Here is a 21,456-nt window from a genome sequence, read left to right on the forward strand (position 1 = left end):
GAACAGCAGACATTCAGGATGCATCTGTACTGACAAAAGATTAAAAATAAAAAGAGGACAACCACACCACCCTTTAAAAAAAAAAAGACCACTTGAAACCCAAATGCCACAGATGGGGTATTTCTCCTACTTCTACCACAACCAACAATGTTCTCTAGTGTTTAATCATGAGCAATATTAGCCTTCAAGATCAATCAGAACAAACAACCCCCAACTCCTATGATAGTGAGCTGTATATCTAATTGTGAACTTTGAGTAGGATCCAAAGCAGGTCATTCTACAGATGCGAATGCTATGGCCAAGAGGAATGAGAGGGAGGTGTGTGATTCTCCCTTATTCCATCAGATTTAATCAGACAAACTGGGACATCCTTCAGACAGGGGCATCACTAGGGAAATGCAGACCACACCAGGTAACACCCTAAGGGGTGTGTGTGACATCACTGCTCCCCAAATATCTGCCTTTTGACCTAAACAGGCTGTGGAGGTCCCCTGTGAAGAGATGGTGTGAGTGGGACAAGGCTCAGTGGGAGGAGAAAGGAGAGCCCCAATGGGTTTCCCTGGCTGAGTGGGGATTTGAACTCTAGTCTCCAGAGTTGTAGTCCAATGTTCAAGCCACTATACCATGCAGGCTCTCATTGTACAGTCATGGAACTGTCAAATTATAAAGGGTTTTCATCTTAATCAAACATATCTCATTACCAACAGGTGGAGGATTAAAAAAAATGTGACTGCTCAGGTGCTCATTGGAAGCAAATGAACAGCCACCTTGAGTCCTATTTCAGGAGAAGGTAGGAAATAATAAGAACACCGTATGCTGATTCTGTACCATTGCATTGCTTCCCAGAGCACTTCATATTCTAGTTTAATGGCTTGAGTTTTGTTATATATACTATACAGATTAAGACCAATTTATTTGAAAGACTGCCTCCATTCATATGATTGTTATGACAGCTGTGCCCATTTACAGCTGGTAGGTTATACATTGGCACAGACAAAGCCATTTCTTTACTACAAGGCAACAGATGTCATCCCTAATACAGCGTGGCTGCATAGAAAACAAGAGTCAAAATGGATTTTCAAATACTTTTGGACTTCTGATTTCTGCTCCATATCATATCAAAGGGAATTTACCTTGTCCTTAAAATGCTTCTTTTTATCTTATATCAAAAGGAAATTTGGGGATCATGGGAAAATGTGTAATGATAATAATATATGAATAATGGTTAATGGCAAATTTATCTGGCAGTCTGCTCTTTGTCCTTATTCTCTAAGAGCCCTGGTGGCACAGTAGTTAAATGCCTATACTGCAGTCACTCCCTCATAACTCACAAGGTTGTGAGTTCAATACCAGCCAGGGGCTCAGGGTAGACTCAGCCTGTCATCCTTCCGAGGTTGCTAAAATGAGTACCCAGCTTGTTGGGAGCAAATAGTCTACACATTGTAAACCACTTAGGGAGTGCTTAAGTGCACTGATAAACAGTTTAGAAATGTACTTGCTCTTGCTATTTTTCTATCTTGGGAAAACTGTGAATCCCTTCAAAACATTACAGTGAGTAGACTGGATAAACTGTTAACATGCTCCTTTCCCTTGTCTCTTTCTCTGACAGTTTCCTGACCAGAGAAGAAGAAGAAAATCACTCTTGCATGTACATCTGGTACATTACTTCCCTCTCTGTAGCCTTTATATCTCTAACAACAATCCCTGAGAATTGAACCAAAGCATGAAGAGCTGTGGTGGACACTTCAACTCCTCCCGAGGGAATGGAGGGAAGTCATAAAATCTTAAACTCTTAGAAATATACAGTTAAGAGAGAAGGCATGTCATCTTAATGTTCTGAATGAGTCGACTTGCATTAATGAACTCCATTATCTTCAAGGGTTCCTTTCCGGGTAATAGTTGCTCTTCAGACCTGTATGATATAAAATACCCTAACCTGAGTGTTTGTAAGACACTGCCAAACACAAATCTTCCTTCGGAATCAATTTCTCACACACACATCCCTACTCTCCATACACACACCCTTTAAGCTGGTTTTATTCTTCAGCTGCCCCAAAATCTTTCCTAGCACAAGGACTAATTACCGAGCAGGAGACTGATGGCCTTAGGAGCTCCAAAAGGCCCTCAGCCATCACCATTTGTTTTATTTAATTGCATTAGTCTAGTGTTGTGTCTACAAGTTCTGTTTCACTTCTGCTTCACTGCAACTTGTTACTAAATGGAAGCACATACTAATAAAGAGGCAACTTCCCCTTTAAGCTTCAGAACTGGGTTCCAAATGCTGCATCATGTTCAGGTTCAGGTTATTCTAAGTCCAATTCTAACTCTGAGTTGTTCTTGCTGGGTCCCTGATGATATCACCAGGACTGGACCAATGCTCAAGTCATCCTCTGGTGACTCTCCAGCTCTGATCTCTCTTCTGCCAACCTCTATCATTTCTAATGGGTTAACACATGGATTTCTGTGCTGGCAAGGAAACAGTGAAAGACAGGGAAGTCTTCTGTCTCTTTTCCTCTGGAGCATGGTACTTAGTGAGAAAAATCCTGACATGTTTTGGGCTTGCACTAAGGATGCAAATTTTTAGTTTAGATTTGTGTCTTATTCTGACATTGAACCAGCAGGTAAAGTGCCAGAAGTTCAGAAGCCAAAAGAACAAGCAGTATTTAAGTATTTCACATTGAAGATGGAGCAAACTTGTTTTCTGCTGCTCCAGAGACTGGAACACAGAACAATGGATGCAAGCTCCAGGAACAGAGATTCCACCTCAACATTAGGAGGAACTTTTTGATAGTAAGGGCTATTCGACAGTGGAACACACTCCCTCAGAGTGGAGTGGAGTCTCCTTCCTTGAAGGTCTTTAAACAGAGGCTGGATGGCCATCTGTTGGGGATGCGTTGATTGTGATTTCCTACATGGCAGGGGGTGGACTGGAAAGCCCTTGTGGTCTCTTCCAACTCTATGATTCTATGATTCTATAATTCTATGATCTGATAAGAGTCAATCACAAGTTAGAAGCCATACTTCTAAGCAAAGACAGAGGTAGCAGACAAGAAAGTCAGGAAACAGTCCACAGCCATAAATCAGAGAGTCAGATCTTGCTGTAGATACTGAGAAGTGGAAAGGTCCATAATTTATAAAATCTGCTGACTCAGCCCCCACCAAACTTGCAGATTGTATTTTAGGAGGAGGATTCCTCACTGCATGATGCAGCCTGTCACTTCACCTGCAGGGGAGGGACTGGGTTTGTGCCAGATGCTGCAGCCTTTGCTTTTCTTGATCAGTTTGTGTTATCTTTCCTGCCTCTTCCTCTTGTGGAACACTGAGGTGGCCATCACATTGAGATGGTGGAGGGTATGTGGTAAGTCTGCTTCACCTTCTGAGGTCAAATTCTCAAGATAGGACCTGACAAGTAGATTTTCTTCATTTTCAGATGCCAAACTCTCAAGGGGAGATGTGTGACAGGTTGGGCTTAAGGAAAATTTGTGCATTTTTACAAATGGATTTTGCACATTTCTGTAAAACTGAAAAATGTAGTAAAAGACTGGTAATAAAAGATGGGTGAGTTGTTTATGATCTTCTGGCCTGTTGTCAGTGGCAAATGGGTGGCCTCCAAGCAATAAACATGATCTCGATATTAGTCTGATCTTTAAAGGAGTTATCCAAGGTGCTCAACTCTATCCCTCCAATAGGTTCCGCACCTTGGATAGTTCTTTAAAAGTTTGGACTAAAACCCAGATCAGGTTCACTATCTCATCAATATGGAAATCATCAGCTGCACTGCCTGTTGTGTTCGCTCACTCTTTCTTTTTCTGTTTGTATGTATATGCACCTGCACATGTCCACACTCACAACTTCAGAGAACCTCTGTGAGGTTGGGAAGTCATCAAATTATCATCTCACTATAGTCTTGATGAGAGTCTTGACAATGGCAAGATTTCTTCTCACCCTTAATGCTGTTATCTGTGAACCAGATTCAAAGACTGCTGGGAAATGTGGTGTTTTTTTTCATATGCACCATCAGAAAAATTGGTCCTTCTATACTTTTGATGTCTGTCTTATAGGCCCAATAATTTTCTGGTTGGCAGAGGAAGGAGAGATGGGAAGATGTACCATCCCTTCACTGCTAGAGCAAGAAAGATAGTAATTGAGAGAGTTGGGTGTCATATAACTGAGATGAAATAAGTGGTAGGAACAACTAAACTTCTTTCAAGCAGCTCAAATTAAAAATAAAATTGAAAATAAATAAATAAATGCAAAAGAGACTAACTCTTACTTCTCTGTAAAACAGAGATCTCTAAAACCAATATTTCCAGACTGGCATTGGGTATTCAGCAGACTGACTGCCATTCAAGTGAAAGTGTCCTGTAGCTTTTTTTAAGGCTATGTGAAATATGAAGGTGAAAACAAGGCCATGAAGAATTCATGTGTTTACCAAGTAAAGTCCACGTGATGCTTCTCAAGGCTTCTAATATTCCTTATTTATGACTTGTCTCAAGCTATTGTTAGAGCTTACATTGATCACTTTCTTCTTTTCTCAAAACACAGATCTTCAGTAAAGGTAAACACATTAATATTCTATTTGAGCAAAATCCTAGAAGGGAAATTAACTTTGAAAGCTTTCATAGGTTTGGTTTATGATGTAAGCTAGAGCAATTACTCCAAGGTAGGTCTAGGTTTTTTCCTACAAATATTTTCTATTTATAAGCACTCCTTTTGAGGATTCTTGATCACTCAGAAACTTTATGTGACTGAAAATTTAATTAATTACTTTGTTTATGGTGAAGTCTATTACACTCTGTGACAACTTCAGTGCTCATAATCCATAATTTCAAGCCTGAATTTTAGGTTAAGTTAAAGTCTACAGTGTCTTTGGCTTGGAATATTTAACAGTGTCATCTTGTAATGCTGAAGACACTGGATAGGATGCAGTGCTGATAGGACATGGAGAGGGTATCCCCTTGTACTTACTGTCTATGATCCACACTGGTATTTCACCATGGTGTTAATTTCAGAATGTAATATGGAGCCATCAAAGGCAGGCCAAAGAGTTGCCAGTCCAGCAGTCTCTTCACTAAATATGTAATCTTTTTAATTTTATTTTTATGATGTGTTATCCTTATAATTGTTGTAATCTGCCTTGATTCCCTAGGAAAAAGGCAGAATATAAATAAATTATGTTATTATTATTAGGCTGATAGGAAACTGGCAAGCAGGTTAAGAGCACAACAAGACTGTCCTGCTTGTGTTCTCTATTAACAGGTACTCAGAAAGTAGAGGGAACAAAGAGTCATCATGATAAACAGTTGTTTATGTCCTTATTCTCTATGGATTTTCTCATGTCAATGTGGGTGGCCAAAACTACATCCTGAGATGGTAAAGTCCACAGGTTAACTTTATGCTGTCAGAAGTCCTTCCTTCTGTCTCCTTTGAGTGTTCAATTATTTGGTTACACTGTATCAACACTTGGGAAAACCATTTTTCAGCCAGGAAATTAATAATGGCAACTTAATAGAAAATTAATAATCGGGAATCAATAATGGCCATACTAGCAAATTTTAATTTAAAACATCAAGAAGGTATTTGAGGGAGCAAGGGGGAGCTAAAGGTGCATGCTAGAGTTCAAGAAGACCTAATTGCTTGAGCAAGTCTTAACTTCAACATCACACTCTCTGCTTACTTGTCTAGATGAATCCAATGGCCAATCTGAATTGGCAGGGTCAGTCCAGAGCATGAAGACACTAAAATACCTAGGTAATTAAGTATTATAAAGTTCAATGGCTTACTACATATGATAGCTACACAAAGACTCTGTCATCAGAAGCCAAGAGTCAGAACAAGGAAGAACAAAGAAAAACAAAGAAAGGCCTTCCAGATGTTATAGCCCCTCCCAATGAAGCAAACCAACAGCCACCTAGACTATGAGCCACATTTAGGTTCCTGGGACACTTTCATTGCCCATGGAGACTGTATACAGAATTGCTGGCTCCTTGGTCTAGAGACCAAGTACAGTGGGCCCCTCTTTTATGTGGGGGATCCGTTCCGGACCCCCCCCCCCCGCGTAAGAGAAAAAGCGTGTAAGTTCAAGCATGCCCACAGCATGCCCCATTACTCCTTCCAGGGCGTGGGAGGCTTTTTTCCGGCATGGCTTCCAGCACATGCTGGAAGCCACGTATGGCATGCCCCGCGTATGATAGCAGATTATATCTGGACACCCTACATGTAGAATTGGTCTTTAGGAAATATACCCGCAGTACAAAAGAGTGAACACAATCCTATATATTGCATCTGGCTGAGAGTAAAAGGCAGCTGGGGGAAAGGATAGCATGCCCAGATTGCCCATTCTCTCAACCTCCTTGTGCATAGGCCCATGTATACCGGCTGCTTAGTAAAGAAGAGGGGTTGATTAAACTGTATCTAGATATTTTGCACATGGACACTGTGCTCCAAATGCCAGTGAGCCATGCCCATTGCATGACATGACACTAAATTGTTCTAAAATGAGCCTGCAGCCATAACCATGGATAATAATATTTTCTGTAGCAAGCTGTTGAATATATTCACCATTCCAAGTACTTTACATTTAAAAGCCTTTGTTCCCAAAACAAACCATTGAAGGACGTAAGTGCAAGCATCAGCACAACACTTGACGCAGTTTCTGCCAATGTTTTCTGCAGCCTAGAATGCCCTCCTTATCTCCCACTCAAGAGACAGAGTTGAATCATTGTCCATTAGCTTTTCAGAAGCTAGAGTAAGACCCATAGAAAAAAGTTTAGCAAGACAATTTTCTACACCTGAAATGGAAGTTTATGGAACCACTAGTGTTTTTTATAGAATGCTGAGACTTTGACATTCAATGCAATTCAACAAGCAGTACTTATGAACATGAAGGTTCAGAAGAAATATTGTGTTAAACAAAGAAGCTATGAAACATTGTCCTCTGTGGAACAGCAACTGAAATTCTCCATGGAAACTCACATTGTGAAGTAAAATCATGAATCTAAACAGCTGGGGGAGTGGGAATATTTTTCACCTACGTTTGGAGGAGAAATATAGAAAGTATTCATGCCACACAAATTTGTTTTCAATTTAGTTTTGATTCCAAAAGCTCCATCATGAAAATAATAATTTTCATGAAAGGAATAGATATGACAACTCAGCTATTCTATATCTGAAATACATTTTAAAAGATTAAAATTACTGACATTTGCTGCAATATAAACTTTATTACAAAACATCACGGTATTCTGTTTTCTTTTCTAATGCTATTACCCAGTGGAATCACTAGAGGGCTGCAGGGGGTGCAAACCATACCAGGTGACACCTACCTTTTGTCAGAAATGGACTGTGGCTTCATCTGCTTCCCTTTAAAATGCTTTAAAAGATGTTGGGAGTGGGATCAAGCTCAGTGGAAGGAGAAAGGAAAAGCCTCAGAATTTTTTAAAATTAAAATTTCAAATTTCAAAAATTATTTTTTTCTTAAACATAAATGTAGATATTAGTTTCCATACATGTTCATTTTACCACTCTGAGTTAATCTATGCAATATGACAAAATGAATGAGTTGATAGATGTCAGCAGTTCAAGCAACCCCTCCCTCCAAAAGGTACCTTACTCAACTGGGTTGACAGAACTTCACTGCTTCAGCAAGGCTGTATAAAATGCATCCCTGCAGGTTAAGCAAGAGTCAATAAGCCACTTTAAACCAGTGCATTCCCAAAACAAAGCTGGCAAAACTATGCATATATTTTTATGCACACTTTTAAGGGAGTCATAATAAACTCATTCAGAAATGGGATGGAAGGAACTAATGACTGGGACAAATGAGAGGTAAAGAACTGAAATGTATAGATCTGTCAGTTCCAGCTTTCAATTACATCTGTATCAGAAGTCAATATTAGTTGAGAGAATTGATATGGGGAAGGTCTTTTTAAATGTATGACTGTTTTAATTTGTATTCCATTTATATTGTGTGGGTGTTAGTGCTCTCTCTCTCTCTCTCTCTCTCTCTCTGTGTGTGTATATGTGCGTTTATGTGTGTGCCTGTGTGCCAATAGATTCAGAAATAATGTCTTGGCAGTAAGTGATAAACTTTTAGCACAAACTAATGCTGCAATCCTGGAAAGGTTTTAGGCATGATAGAAAACAGAGCAATCCAGATTACTTAGTGTTTTTAGAAATGATACTACTGTAATGGAAGAAAAGACCTAAGAGGAATCCTAAGACACAGGCCTCAAAGACTTAGACGGAGCTGACCACTGTCAATACAAAGAATGCACTCCCAGGGAGCTCTCCTTGGTGCTAGCTAGCCTTGCCCAGCTACCTGGAACCATATTCCTGCTTTTTATTCCTGGATGGCTCACATGCAGGTCAGGCCCCTTTAAGTCCTCTTTTGTGCTCCTTGGATTCTCAGATTCATTACAGACAATAAATCTGCCAGCTGATTAGCAAGTGCATTGCAGGTAGCACAGAAAAGGTGAAAACCTGGGAGGGGGAAAAACTGGAGAAATTTGAGGAAAACACTTTTTTATTGATTTATTTTTTGTGGGGGGAGATGGGATGAAAATTTGTACCAGGTTGTCATATCTCAGGTTGGGACAGGAGAGGTTCTGGATTCAATCTCCCTCCCCCCCACTATCCTGAAAAATATTAAATTGGAATGTTCCCCTCTTATCCTATCTAGATACAGAACAAGACCTTCAACCATGATATCAAATCTGCATAAAAACAGCAAAAACAACAACAAAAAGAAAGTCACAGCAAACCTAGAATTAAGCCATAGGCTTTAAAACTGAGAGGTCCTACTTGAGTTACTTAAGAGGTCCAATGTTCACCTGGTAATAAAAATATTGGGTGCCAGGAAACCTCATTGAGAAAACTGTTTCAGGATGAGGATGCTACTACCAAAAAGGCCTTCTACTTGATGTTTATCTAGCTCACTTCATTTGGCACGAGCGAATGAAGCAGGGTCTAGGAGGAAGACCTTCACCTTCATGTGCCAATATTAAAAAATACAACAGCTTGTATTGACTGTGCTGTGAAGTATTTTCTGACTCCAATGAGAATTTATCAGTATTTAGGGTTCAAGGTAGGGTTGTGGTTAGAGTTAATGTATAAGGTATACAGCTTATATTTTCTGACCCCATGAGAATTCCAAGGTTCTGCTCACATGGAGTCAACCTACTAACAAAATTAAAGTGCTTTCACACTATACAATTATAGTACCCTAATTCCACTTTAACTGCCATGACGACATCCTACAGATTCTTGGGATGTGGTGTTTAGGAAGGGATATTTAGAATTTTCAACTGAACAGATTTAAACCTCACAAAACTGTAAACACAACAATTCTATTGGATTCAGCCATCTCAGCTTGAAGTGGAATCATAGTGCTATAATTGTGTAGTGTGGAAGGGCCCCAGAACACATAATTCCTGTTTCACTTCACTATGGTTCTCTTAAAAATAGAGCAATTATATTACAATGGCTGTGGGGAAAGTTTCTCAGTGGTAAAAATGAATGAATTTATTGGGTCTTGTTTTTTCCCCTTTGCTGTTTTTGTGTTTGTCTAACAAACGTGCTGGTGGAAATTTGGGGATGTGGTTTACAACTGCTCAAGGTGACAGAATCACAGGATGGCTACATTCTAGGTTTAGTTCTGTGTGGATAGTGCAATAAAACTTGGGAACTCACAGATCCCATCCTAGTTCCATGAGAGTTAAGAAGTAGGTTGATATATAGTGGGAAATATGATATTTCAGATTTCTTGGTTGTAAGCCATTTAAGTCTTTCAAGGTTTCAATTTGCACGGGGTTGTTTCCTTGGGCCTATTTACATGACAGAATTACAGTGCTATTATTCTACTTTAATTGCCATGCTTTCATCCTATGGAATTCTGAGGTTTGCAGTTTAGGGAGTGGGGCATTTAGAATTCTCAGCCAGAGAGCTCTAGTACATCATCAAACCCCAGGATTCCATGGGATGCAGCAATGGAATCAAAGTGCTATAACTGTGCAGTGTGAAAATGCCCTTGATTAACTGTACATGGGACTTTAGTTAAAGGAGATGCAAATTACTGAGAACTTTAATACAACTCCATGCCTCTCATATAATACTATAATTTCTCATTTTTCCTCACAGGATCTAATACTTAATGGCCGTGCTATATAAAAAATAAGTGTAACCCCACCCCTCATCCTTTTTTCTCTCACCAAAGAAGTAACAAAGTAGAGGCTGTGATCACTCAGTTTGCTGAAGGTCACAAATGGAGTTGATTGCTTGCAATGACCAGTCTGCTGTTGCTTTTTCTTATTCTAGTCACTTCTCCCCTTTGAATGTTTATCTTGTAATCCATTTCCTACCAACAGCTTTTGACTCATGCATAAAAGTGGTTGAAGGGGAAGGCCTTGCTCTCTAAAAGTGCAAGGTCAAGTTCACTATACAGCATACAGGGAAGCTAGAAACCTGTTTCAGACAGAGATCATCTATCCATTCTTGCTAGTGAATTCCTATTCCTTGAAAGCATTCTGCATTGTAAGATCAGAGCAGAGGAGAGAAAACTGGTTTTCTGCACTGTATTGTTCAATTTTTGATATTACACTTAAAAACAAAACAGTAAGCTCCAAATAAGAGAATATTGTTTTTGTCTCCACTTCAGTTTGTCTTAAACTGGGAACGGATATGATCAAAGGCTACTTCATATCAAGATGCAATGAGATATTGATGTTATATCTGGCCACATGCTGAAACATACTTGTGCTTGCTTTGTTGTGCAGCTTGTTCATGGTTCATGTCCCTATGTGCCATGACACTCAAATTTTCTATATGTAGACTGACGATGTTAAGATTACTTCTAATGAAAGAAAAGAGGGGGAAGCATGTGTGCTAAGTCACACTTTTTTGTGAATTATTATAGATTTCCAGGAATGACTGGAGGGGCTAGCTATCATTTATAAATTTCAACCAGCATTTGAGGAGGTCTTTGTTCATATATATGTTCTGCTAACAATAAGATTGGTTGGGTGGGGGTTGATTTCACACCTCATCTCAGCTTCATGGGAACAGAAGTGCTGTGCAGTGTGGTATTTACCTTTTGGGAGGCTTCCAACTTCAACTGAAACACACTTGAGTGTCACTCTGAACGAGTTTTAGAAATAGATTAAGTCTGTTCATCTTTAAGGGAGTGATATGATATAGAAAACCCATGCCAGCTCTGGCTTCAGTTCAAGCACTCAGTGACTACAGCTTGGCTTGACAATTTGATCCACTGTGTTGTTGAGTTACAACAGAAAATCTGGGTTACCTGCAGCTCCAGGATCACATACAACTCTGGGATCTCTGATTTTGTGTGGTCAGGAGTAAAGCAGTTGCCTCAAGCAATAGATTTTGGGTGCCATGGAAAGAAAGCAAGTGATTAGCTGTTCAGTTTGTTGTGGCAAATGATTATTGCATTTTTATTGCAAGGGAGGAGGAGATTTTTTGGGGGGATCCTTTACCTCATGTGCCAGAATAACTGGATCGGTAGTGGGTAGGAAAATACCTTGAGCCTTCTTTAAATATAGACCTCAGCCTGTGGTCAAAAGGCCATTAACAGTTATATGTCCTTCCCTGAAAGCTGTGAAAGCCTGTGTGAGAAAGAAAAGGGAGGAGAGAGAGATAAGAAGAAAGAGAAAAAGAAAAAGGGGAAGAAAGTAAGAAGAGAGAGAAGTGAATATCAGAGAAATTGGGGTAGTGGAGAGAAAGAAACGGTAGAACATGTTTGAGAAAATTGTGGTTGTGTTCAACCTTGGCTTCAGCCCCACCTACTGCCTGTATATAACCCATGATTGTTACTGCAAGGGAATGTAGCCCTTGAGAGGAAACAAAAGAACAACAACCCTTCTTAACATTCCCAGTGGCAGTTGATGGTTCCATGTCATAAGACAGTGAACTTATACTTGGCTTAAGCTGACTGCTAAAGAGCTGCTTAGAGTGCTAGCCGTCATGTTTCCAGTTTCTGATTTTGATAGCTGTACAGTGAAGAAAGCTGATAGGAAGAGAACCAACTCATATGAAAAGTGGTGCTGGAGGTGGGTTCTGCAGATATCCTGGATGCCAACAAGACAAGCAAATGGGCCTAAAAGCAAACCAAGTTATGCCTCAAGTCCACTGCCTAATGTGTTGGTTGTTTCTGGATGATGTTGGGCCAGCAAATTGGTTACTAAAAATATACAAGTCTCAAACTGAGTCAAGTCAGTGCATCATTTACTGCCAAGCTGAGCCCAAGTTGAGTCATTGAAGCAATTTGAGTCTGACTTGAGTCTGAGACAGTTGACTCAAGTTTACATCACTGAATCTGATCAGGGCTGTTGAAGATAGGGCGAATTGGAGGTCTCTCATTCATAGGATTACCATTAGTTGAACTCAACTTGATGACAATTAACAACTACCACCACCAAGTTTCTGACTATTTTGAGAATCGAGTTCAGCATATTGGATAGCTCTTTTAAAGTTCAGACTAAAACCCAGACTGATTTCACTGCCCTACTGATATGGGAGCCACTGTCCACTCATACGTTATGGTCTAGGGAGAGAAGTGCATGGAGGTCTGGGAGGAAAAGGAGTCCTTCCCTTTGTGCTAGTCAAAATGTTCCAGCCAGGAAGGATAATGGGAATCATGACTGACAGCTCTTAAGAGAGACATAATGTGCAGGGTAAATTAGCTTTGCGATAAAAGAAATAACAGGGAAAGCCTCGGTTGTAGAAAGAGATGTTGCATATTAATGTCATCTCTCCTTAAGCAATCTTTCCATTCACAGAAGGCAAACTCAGTGTAGTCATAATAATAAATCCTCTCTCCGGCGTTTTGTCAGGATTTGGTTATCCTCTTTTTAATATCAAAAGGGTTTCAGTGCTTAAAGGGATTGGGGTGTAGGGAAGGAAAAGATGATTTGCTGTTTAAGAGAGAGCTTGAGATGAACAATTGCCCAAGAGGCTTCACAGAGGAGGAAATGACATTTTCTGAGGGAAAGGTGGAACTATGTGTAGCATTTTTGGAATGTAAAGCAAGGCCCCAATCTAAAGTACATGTCAATTTAAAAGTTTACCTACATGAGGCAGTCCATAAATGGATTGCTGAAATCATGGCACTCCTTATCATACAATTTACAGCAGCTAAGAATGGATCCTTCCATTTCTTTGCATATCCTCTGTGGCTGTTGGAGGTTATGGATGCATTTGATAATTCCATGGCTGGCTGTGATGTAAACAGAAAATGCCACATCATTGTCTCTGGCTGAGTTGCTACTATTGCTGCTGCTACAGAAGGAGCTGGGGCTTCTGTACTTTCTTCTGTTCTAATTAAAATTGAATGCTATGTTTGCATTACAAAAACAACACCCAGAAATATCACCCTTTTTCTGTTTATTGCTATTGACCTATTTTCTTCTCTTGGCACTGCCACTCATTTTATTTTACAGAAATTAGAAAAGTTACTTTTTTGGAGTGAAGCTCCCAGAAAATCTTTAGCCATTGTGGCTAATGGCTGTACTGGGTGAAGCATTCTGCAAGTTGTTCTCCAAAAAGGGGAAAAAATGTAAGCTCTGCCCATCCACTAATTCTCCTGTCCCTCTGCCCATTCATTCACTTTCCTCTCTGCCTACCCATTTTCATGCTACCTCTTTCCCCCAATGTCTTTCTGCTACCCTATTTAACTTTTTGCTTGCTATCCAGTGGGAGATGGGAGAAATGCAAACCTTTGCTGGTCTGCTTCAAACAGAAAATTTCTGGGGCCAATTCTGATAAGGCCACATAAGTCCTCTGAGCAGTGGTGACTGTCTGCTGGAAGCCAGTCCAGCATGCTTTCTTGCCACTGATATCATGATCCATAAGAGTGCATCTAAAAGTCACCCAAACCAAGCATTCATAGTCCTGTATAGGCATTACTCTGTTTGAATCCATACCTCTTGTGGAGAGGCAGGAAAGAAATACAATTTATTACTGTTTATTATTATGAAGAGAGGAGCAACTAGTCCTGTCCTTCTCCACCATCAGTTTTCTCATGTGGAAGTTGGCAAGTCTGAAGACAAGATATTTCTGTTTGTGTGGAGACTCCATACAAGAAAAACCCATCATTTTCCAGCCTTGCCATCCTTGGGGACTCTCTACATAAGCCTCTTCTCTTCAAGCCTGTTTCTTTTCATACCAAGAAAGCAACAATGGAAGATGGTGGAACTAGGTGCTCCCTCTTCATTTATTAACGGAAACTGTGTAACATTTGAATAAGTCATGTTAGTCCCCAACACTCTGGTGGTGATAAATACAAGCATACCTATCCTTCTATCAGTTCTTCTTTGTACTGTGTTTTAGAAAAAGTAAGAATGACAAGCATATGAAGTTGGTTTAGAGCATAGCAGGTCAAATTAACATCTCAGCCTGATGTGTCAGCCTAAATTGTTCTGTATATCTGGGGAGCTGGAAGTTTTTGATGAACAAATATGTCAGGTATGGTCACCAAAAAGTCTTAGGTAGAACAAGAACATGGCACAATTAATTTTAGTTGTTAGGAGGAATTGATGATCTGTGCAGGGTACTGAAGCCTTGCCTCCACTCCCTGGTGGCATTCAAAGCTATGTGTATGGGAGGTGAAGGTTTATGAGATCAACATTCACTCCTGCATTTTGCAGAGAGCTTCAATGTCTTGGTCATGTATCAGCTCTAAGAACTGCTAAGTACTTTTTACAAGCAGTTTTCCTTATATCATACTTTTCATGTACACTTTCCATGAATGTATCTATTTTGTGTGCATATTTTCCTAATACACATTTTTGATAGACTTGGGCGATGAATATTCAGAGAACTGCATTGCAAGATTCTGAGGCTTATGAATACCAAGAGATGACTATGTTTTGGTAATTTTGGATGATGGCTCCCAGCGTGGCTTCTCTCTATCACGTTCTTTCTCCATGTGTCTGTGTGGGAGAGATCCCCATTAGCCATACTTAGTAGAGTACTAGAAGGCATAGTCCTAAAAAAAAGTTTTCTGTGCACTAGTAAAAACTGTATTATGGGAACAGCTAACCTGTGCTAGTCTGTATACAAAAGTAAAGGCTCTTTTATTTTGACAGGAATTTTATGGCTAATGATATAAGGCCCAATGTGCTGGATATTGCTAATTGCTGTGTGTGGTTTAATGATCTATGTTTAACCTGGATCTCATTTTTTTCTGATTGTTTATGTTTTAACATTAATATTTTATGGCTTTTTAACAAATTTCTTTTAATTGTTGTAAACTGCTTTGAGTCTCAAGCTAAGAAAATGATGAGATGATAACAACAACAACAACAACCCAATTATCCAGCCCAAAAAGCAGCAGCTCCCTCTACCTTTCTTCTCATAGCTACTACTTTTAAAAATACAGAACTTAATTATACTTTTTCTCCATCGTACCTAATTGAGACTTTAGGCTCCATTCCTAAATACACTAACTTGATAGCAATTCCCATTGTACACCATGGGACACGTGTCTTGATCAATGTGTGTAAGGGGGTTTGTCCACAAGAAAGCTTATTGTCCTTGCCCTTGTATAACCACTCGAGCTGCAAGTGCTTCCTCCAAATATCCAACTCCCATTTCAATTCATGTAATTTATGTAATTATCACATTAATTTCTATTTAACAGATCTATTATAAGTTTTAAATTATTTTAATTAAAACTCAGCTGAACTCCAGCGGTTGTTCCCCATTAACTCCTAACAGATGTCTTAAATGGACTTGTCTGCTAATGAATTTTTTACACAAATTAGATTAGATGGAAAGGATGCCTTTTGCCAAAACGAGGAGCTTGTAAAATCTGCTTTTTGTACCTAAAAGCAAATTTCTCACATAAGGATATCTGGTGAACTACAGATTAATTTAGGAGCAGACTATGCACTTTTAATCAACCGTAGGCTCAGACCTCCAATGCAGTACTTGGATGTAGCACTTTAGTACCATAAAGATCACAGCAATTTGGAAGTGAACATCCCTTCAAATTATGGCCACCAATTTTTTATATGTAAATCCAAGTTTGAGCCTACTGAAAGCTGAATGTAATTTGTACCAAGTCCAAGCTTACTCTTGTCCCTAAGGTCTGGAAGGAGGGTTGAATCAATTCAGGAGGTACTTACAATGTATGCTTATGATTTTGTAGAAAACAACTAGTGTAAACATTACGAAGTATACTTGGCAGAAAACTGAAGCTAGATTCTCATCAAAGATTGTGACCAACCTAGGCTACAGACACTTGATATAGTGTACAGTTGTTGTTATTAACTGCCCTTGAGTCGACCTCAAATCATAGTGGCCCTGTGAATGAGACCTCTCCAGGACCCCCTATTCTCAACCTCTCTGCTCAGGCCCTGCAGGTTCAGGCCCATGACCTCCCTGATTGAATCTAGCCATTTGGCATGCAGTCTTCCTCTCTTTCTAGCCTTCTAACTTTCCTAGTATTATTGTCTTTTGTAATGATTCATGCCTTCCCATGATGTGTCCAAAGTACAACAGCCTAAATTGAGCCATCTTGGTTACCAGGGAGAGTTCAGGCTTGATCTGTTCAATATGGAGAAGTTTTAATTGGTTTGAAATTTTATTGTTAAGGCATTTTAATTTTATTATTAAGGCATCTTTCTCCCAGAATGGGACCCAAGGAAGCTCCTAGCTCTCTAGGAGCTGCCTTGGGTCCCATTCTGGGAGACAGATGGCATACAAATGAAATGCAAATAAATAAATACACTATATACTGTACATATTTTAAAAAACAATTTCTAATCATTTTATGTATTTTATAAATATATTTCTATTAAATTGAATAAACTATGCAACATTCGGTGATGTGTTTAATATTAAACATTTTTGTAAATTTTGTTTAAACATTTATTGCTTTATACATTACAGAGCCAACTGTGATTTTAAAAGTTTTAAAAGGTTTTAATAATTTTTGTAAGATAGTAATTTGATAGCTATATCCTGTTGCCATGAAGAAACTGTACTGTTTTTATTTTAAAAAAAAACCCACCTGTATCTTAAACTGTTTTCGATTATTTTAAATTGTTGTTTTACTGGTTTCTACACTACTCTGAGAGCTTTTGGAATATGAAGATTTTAAACAGACATATACATAAATAAATAGGAGGAAGACATTTTGACAAATGATTAATCATTAAGCTAGTAGTGTTCATTTCCCTAAGAACCAAACTATCTGAGAACGTTCAGCTTGTAAGCATTTTAGCAAATGACCACAAGAATGTGGTCTACATTCTTGAATGTGGCAGCACAGTCCTCCTACACTTTGCCCTAAAATCGGGACAGAGCCTGCCCAGATTTGCTGGGGAAATGTTAGTTTCAGTAAAAAACAAAGCAGCAAGTGGGAAATGCTTGTCATCAACTACAGTCAAACAATTATTGTATTATGAAACTACAGGGCGGATAGTTATCTGGATATTTGACCTTAAAAGCCTCTGCATGGGCACAATACCAATGACTCTAACAGAGTCATACGATTAACAGAGCTATGGGATTAAGATGAATCAAGGCCCTAATAAAGTGTGGATCATTTCCCACTGTGGAAAAATTAAAAAATGGTCTTGAAACAATTGAAATCATGGTGTTTATTCTTGAGGCACTTTTCTCCACAGTGCTTTTATTTGCTCTTTTATGGCAGTGATTTTCTACTGTTTTATATTCCTTTCTTCTTCAACAGATCACAGCTCTATTTTTCTCAGTGGTCCACAAGAGCTTTTGAGGGCAAGGGGAGAAAAGATAGCTCATCTCTAACCAATAAACAGTACATGAAATGTGGGGAGTCTCTTGGGTTTAGTAAAATTAAAGCATTATCATTCTGAACTATGGAAGAGGGAAAAGAATTGGCACAGCACAGCCTTCTCAGAGTTCTGCAGGCTTCCCTGATGTACCTGTATGTTTCACAGCGGAAAACTGAATGCAAAACTGAAAGGAACTGAAATGAATTGTTGTCAAGACAAGAATATTCTGCAAGGCATTAAAACAAAGAATATTCTGCAAGGCACTAACATGTAATTCATGGTCTGCATGTTGTCCCCAAGGCTATTTTTGCAAGCCTCTCCCTAAAAACCTTTGCCACCCACATTTCACAGCACGATTTGTTGCCAAATTTCAATGAGAGCTGTCAGTGGGGAGGGCATGTGGCCAGCTGTAGGACAGTTGTGGCAATTTCAAGGTGGGAACCACTGAAATTGTCCTTATTATGTCAGTAATTTCTAAAGGTTCAGAGGTCAGAGTAATCTGTGAAGGATTCCAGACCAGTTAGTGAAGGATACGTAGACTATGCTCAGCTTTTTCTTGAACTCAGCAGAAATTTACACTTCTTGAAGTGGAGATGTGGAAATCCATCGGCCTTGTTTTTGTTGTGTTACTCAGAATCCCAACTGGTATTTTTTCCATCCCAGTTTTATATTGGGTTGTCCTACTGGATTCCCCCCCCCCCCCCCGTCCCAGAAATTAGGGTTTTAAAAGACAGCACATCTTTTTGTATGTATTTTCACAAATGTATGCATTTTAATGACTTTTTCCTGTTGAAAACTGTAAAGTATTTGTGCACATCTTTCAAATATACATGCTTTTTGTTGTACACATTTTAAAACCAATGCATGTTTTAGTGCATTTTTATGCACTGCAACAAATTCTAAGCCTCAGAAATGTACAGATACTTAACACAAGAAGAATTTTGTCTCACCGCAGTCTTGAGAAATAATAAATGAATATCTATGTCTAGAAATGTGAACCCACCAAAGAAAACATCTTCTCTCTACTGTGTACTGATATAAATGGCTCATTCAATAATGTTGTAACTATCTGAGAACTAGCACACATAGTGTACACAAACATATTCTATGTGTTACAAACAAATGGTTACATTTCCCTCCCTTGAAATTGTTTCAGGGTCTTAAATTGCACCCAACAAAACACACACACAAGCAGCAAAAATGAATGACTTCTGGGTAACAAGCTAATTATGGGACTGCATCTCTCATCAGCCTTCACCAATAGTAAGGAATGCTGGGTTTTGCAGTCCAACAGGATGCATGATTCCCAAACCAGACTAAACCCAGCCATAACCCTCAATTGGAGTAGACTAATTTTATCAACGGAACTTACCTAAACGCCAGTTGACTATGTTCCCATTGCCTTCATGGGTCTACTTTTGTTCAGATTTAGCCATTATTCATGAGATGTAAAGAAATGAATTTTACTTTAAAAGTGCAGAAGTATTACTTTTGGCAGGTAAAACTTTTACATTGTTACCTGTTCCTTTTATACTAGAAAAAGCATATTATTGATGTAGTCTTGGAGTCAACCACATCACTAGACCATCTCAGTTTAATGTAGACCAAACAAATTTATTATAATGTTTTAAAAAATGAGGACAAGGAGAAGGGGAAGAGCTGTACCAGGATTACAATTATACCAAGAAGTGAGCTGGAGTAAATAATAAACACAATTATAATAAGTACACTACACATACCAATGGTACTTTGAGTCAAAATTTATGTTCCAGAAGCATCAAAAGGCATAGAAAGCATACAGAACAGCAATAATAGGATAATAGGACAGAAGACTATATAAGCATCACATATTTCACATTAGGAGCGCGCGCACACACACACACACACACACACACACACACACACATATATATATATATATATATATATATATATATATATATATTCTCAGTGTGCCTCTAGGGTCAGTTACAATCCTAAATTTGTTGAATTTAAGCTGATTAAAGATTTCTAAAAGTATAATTCAGAGTGGAGTGAAAAAAGAAAACTATGATTTAAAAAAATGCAATATCAAATTTGAAATCTGAATTTTGACAAAATGTACTCATTTTGGTCTTTACCTTTGTGCTTTGCCATTACCCCTTTAGCTAAACAGGCTTGAATCATTGGAACTCTTGCTAGATAAAAACTCTAAGCACTTTTTTTCTGCCAACTGAGCTTGGAAAAGTTACCTTTTTAGGATCATACCAATGAGAATTACCTAGCCAGCAATGCCAATGGCCATGCTAACTGGTGGATTCTTGAAGCTGTAGTCCAAAAAAGTAACATTTCCAAGTTTTTCAGCTTGACTTCCCTTTTGGCTGTCCATACATAATGCCTAGTTAGTTGTATGTAATGCCCAGAAGTCGCACAACAAAGAGAGAGGGGAATGGAGGAAAGACAACCCTCTTCCCCTTACCTAGTTCTTTTTTTAAGATTAGACAATCATAGTCAAGTCAGTAGTCATCCTTGTGCTTAAAACAGGACAGATTCTACTAGAAATAAAAGCTTCCCAAGCTTATGGGACTTTGATCAGGCTGAGTTGTTGCACCAGATCAACCCCCTTCTCAATGGCTCTCTTCTCTCCAAACCTCCTCTTTCTCACCTTGACATCTTGTCCTTTTGTACTTACCAAGGGTTTGGTTTCATCCTCATCTTTGAAATAGTGAAGCTGTTCCCCTTTAAGCACAAACCAGCGTGTGTGCCAAGTCTTCACAAAGCCTCCTTGCTTCCTTAGCCACCCACACTTAATGGCAACATGCCGTCCTTGGCTCAGCTGGGGACTCTCTGCAGAGCCATTGTGCTCTTCCATAATGAAGCCAGCAGATTCTCCTGGTTATATAGAAGAAGGGGTGGGAGAGAAGCTACATTAGTTTATTTTCCAAAGAACAACCCATCGCTTTACAGTGTAAGAAACAAAAAAATGTGACAAACAGAGAAACAAATGTGGTCTGGATTGTTCAGCTGTACTTCTTGTAAGCACAGATAACATAGGTGCATTCCCAAGGCCAATTCTACATGTCCAGATGTTGATACAGCACTATTCACATATTCACACTATACAATTGCAATGTTATATTACTGTAGTTTGGTGAGGCACTGGAGCTTTTTGGCTGATAATTCTAAATGGCTCTCCCTAAACTCCACATCCCAGGATTCCATAAGATTAAACTTTGACAGTTAAAATGGAATCGCTGCACTATCGTTGTGTAATGTGGATGGTCCCCATGTCTTGGCTTCTTTTCCAAAATCAATTTTGATTTCGAATGAAACAAGATGCAATCCAGTCATGTATCAGAGGACATACAATGACAGAATAGGCAAGAAGGATTTCATAACACTTATTCACTACTTTTCTACAGCTAGGAGTACATGACAGTGGTTGTCAGGAACCACAAGTTCTCTCAAAAGACTTTAAAAGAAGAGGCTTAGAAGTGTACATGACACAAAGACTCATACAGTATTGGATGTTCTATGTACAGACAATCCTTGTTCCATGAGCAATGTTTTCACTGAGAAGGGAAACAAATATTGGGAGAATACAGCAAACATCTGAAAAATTTTTGCAGGGAGGACTGGGTTTTGTTTTTGCTTTTTTTAGCACAGGAAGCTTTAAGGAAAATAAGATGGGCTAAATTAAGGA

The 21,456-nt window shown here is 39.0% G+C and overlaps 1 protein-coding gene across 1 annotated transcript in view; it reads right to left on the minus strand.

The window, feature by feature from the left end:
* ARHGAP24 (Rho GTPase activating protein 24) overlaps window positions 1-20,640 on the minus strand; it is a 308,726-nt gene extending 288,086 nt beyond the window's left edge. Inside the window, exon 1 of the mRNA XM_089526176.1 lies at window positions 20,446-20,640. Coding sequence (XP_089382302.1) covers window positions 20,446-20,625 — 180 coding nt within the window. The 5' untranslated portion in view covers window positions 20,626-20,640. The remainder of the gene's footprint in view (window positions 1-20,445) is intronic.
* Window positions 20,641-21,456: the final 816 nt, after the last annotated feature.

Source organism: Sceloporus occidentalis, unplaced genomic scaffold (genome assembly GCF_023333645.1).
Source record: "Sceloporus occidentalis isolate IW3139 unplaced genomic scaffold, rSceOcc1.0.p SCAF_5, whole genome shotgun sequence".
Lineage (NCBI taxonomy): Eukaryota > Metazoa > Chordata > Lepidosauria > Squamata > Phrynosomatidae > Sceloporus > Sceloporus occidentalis.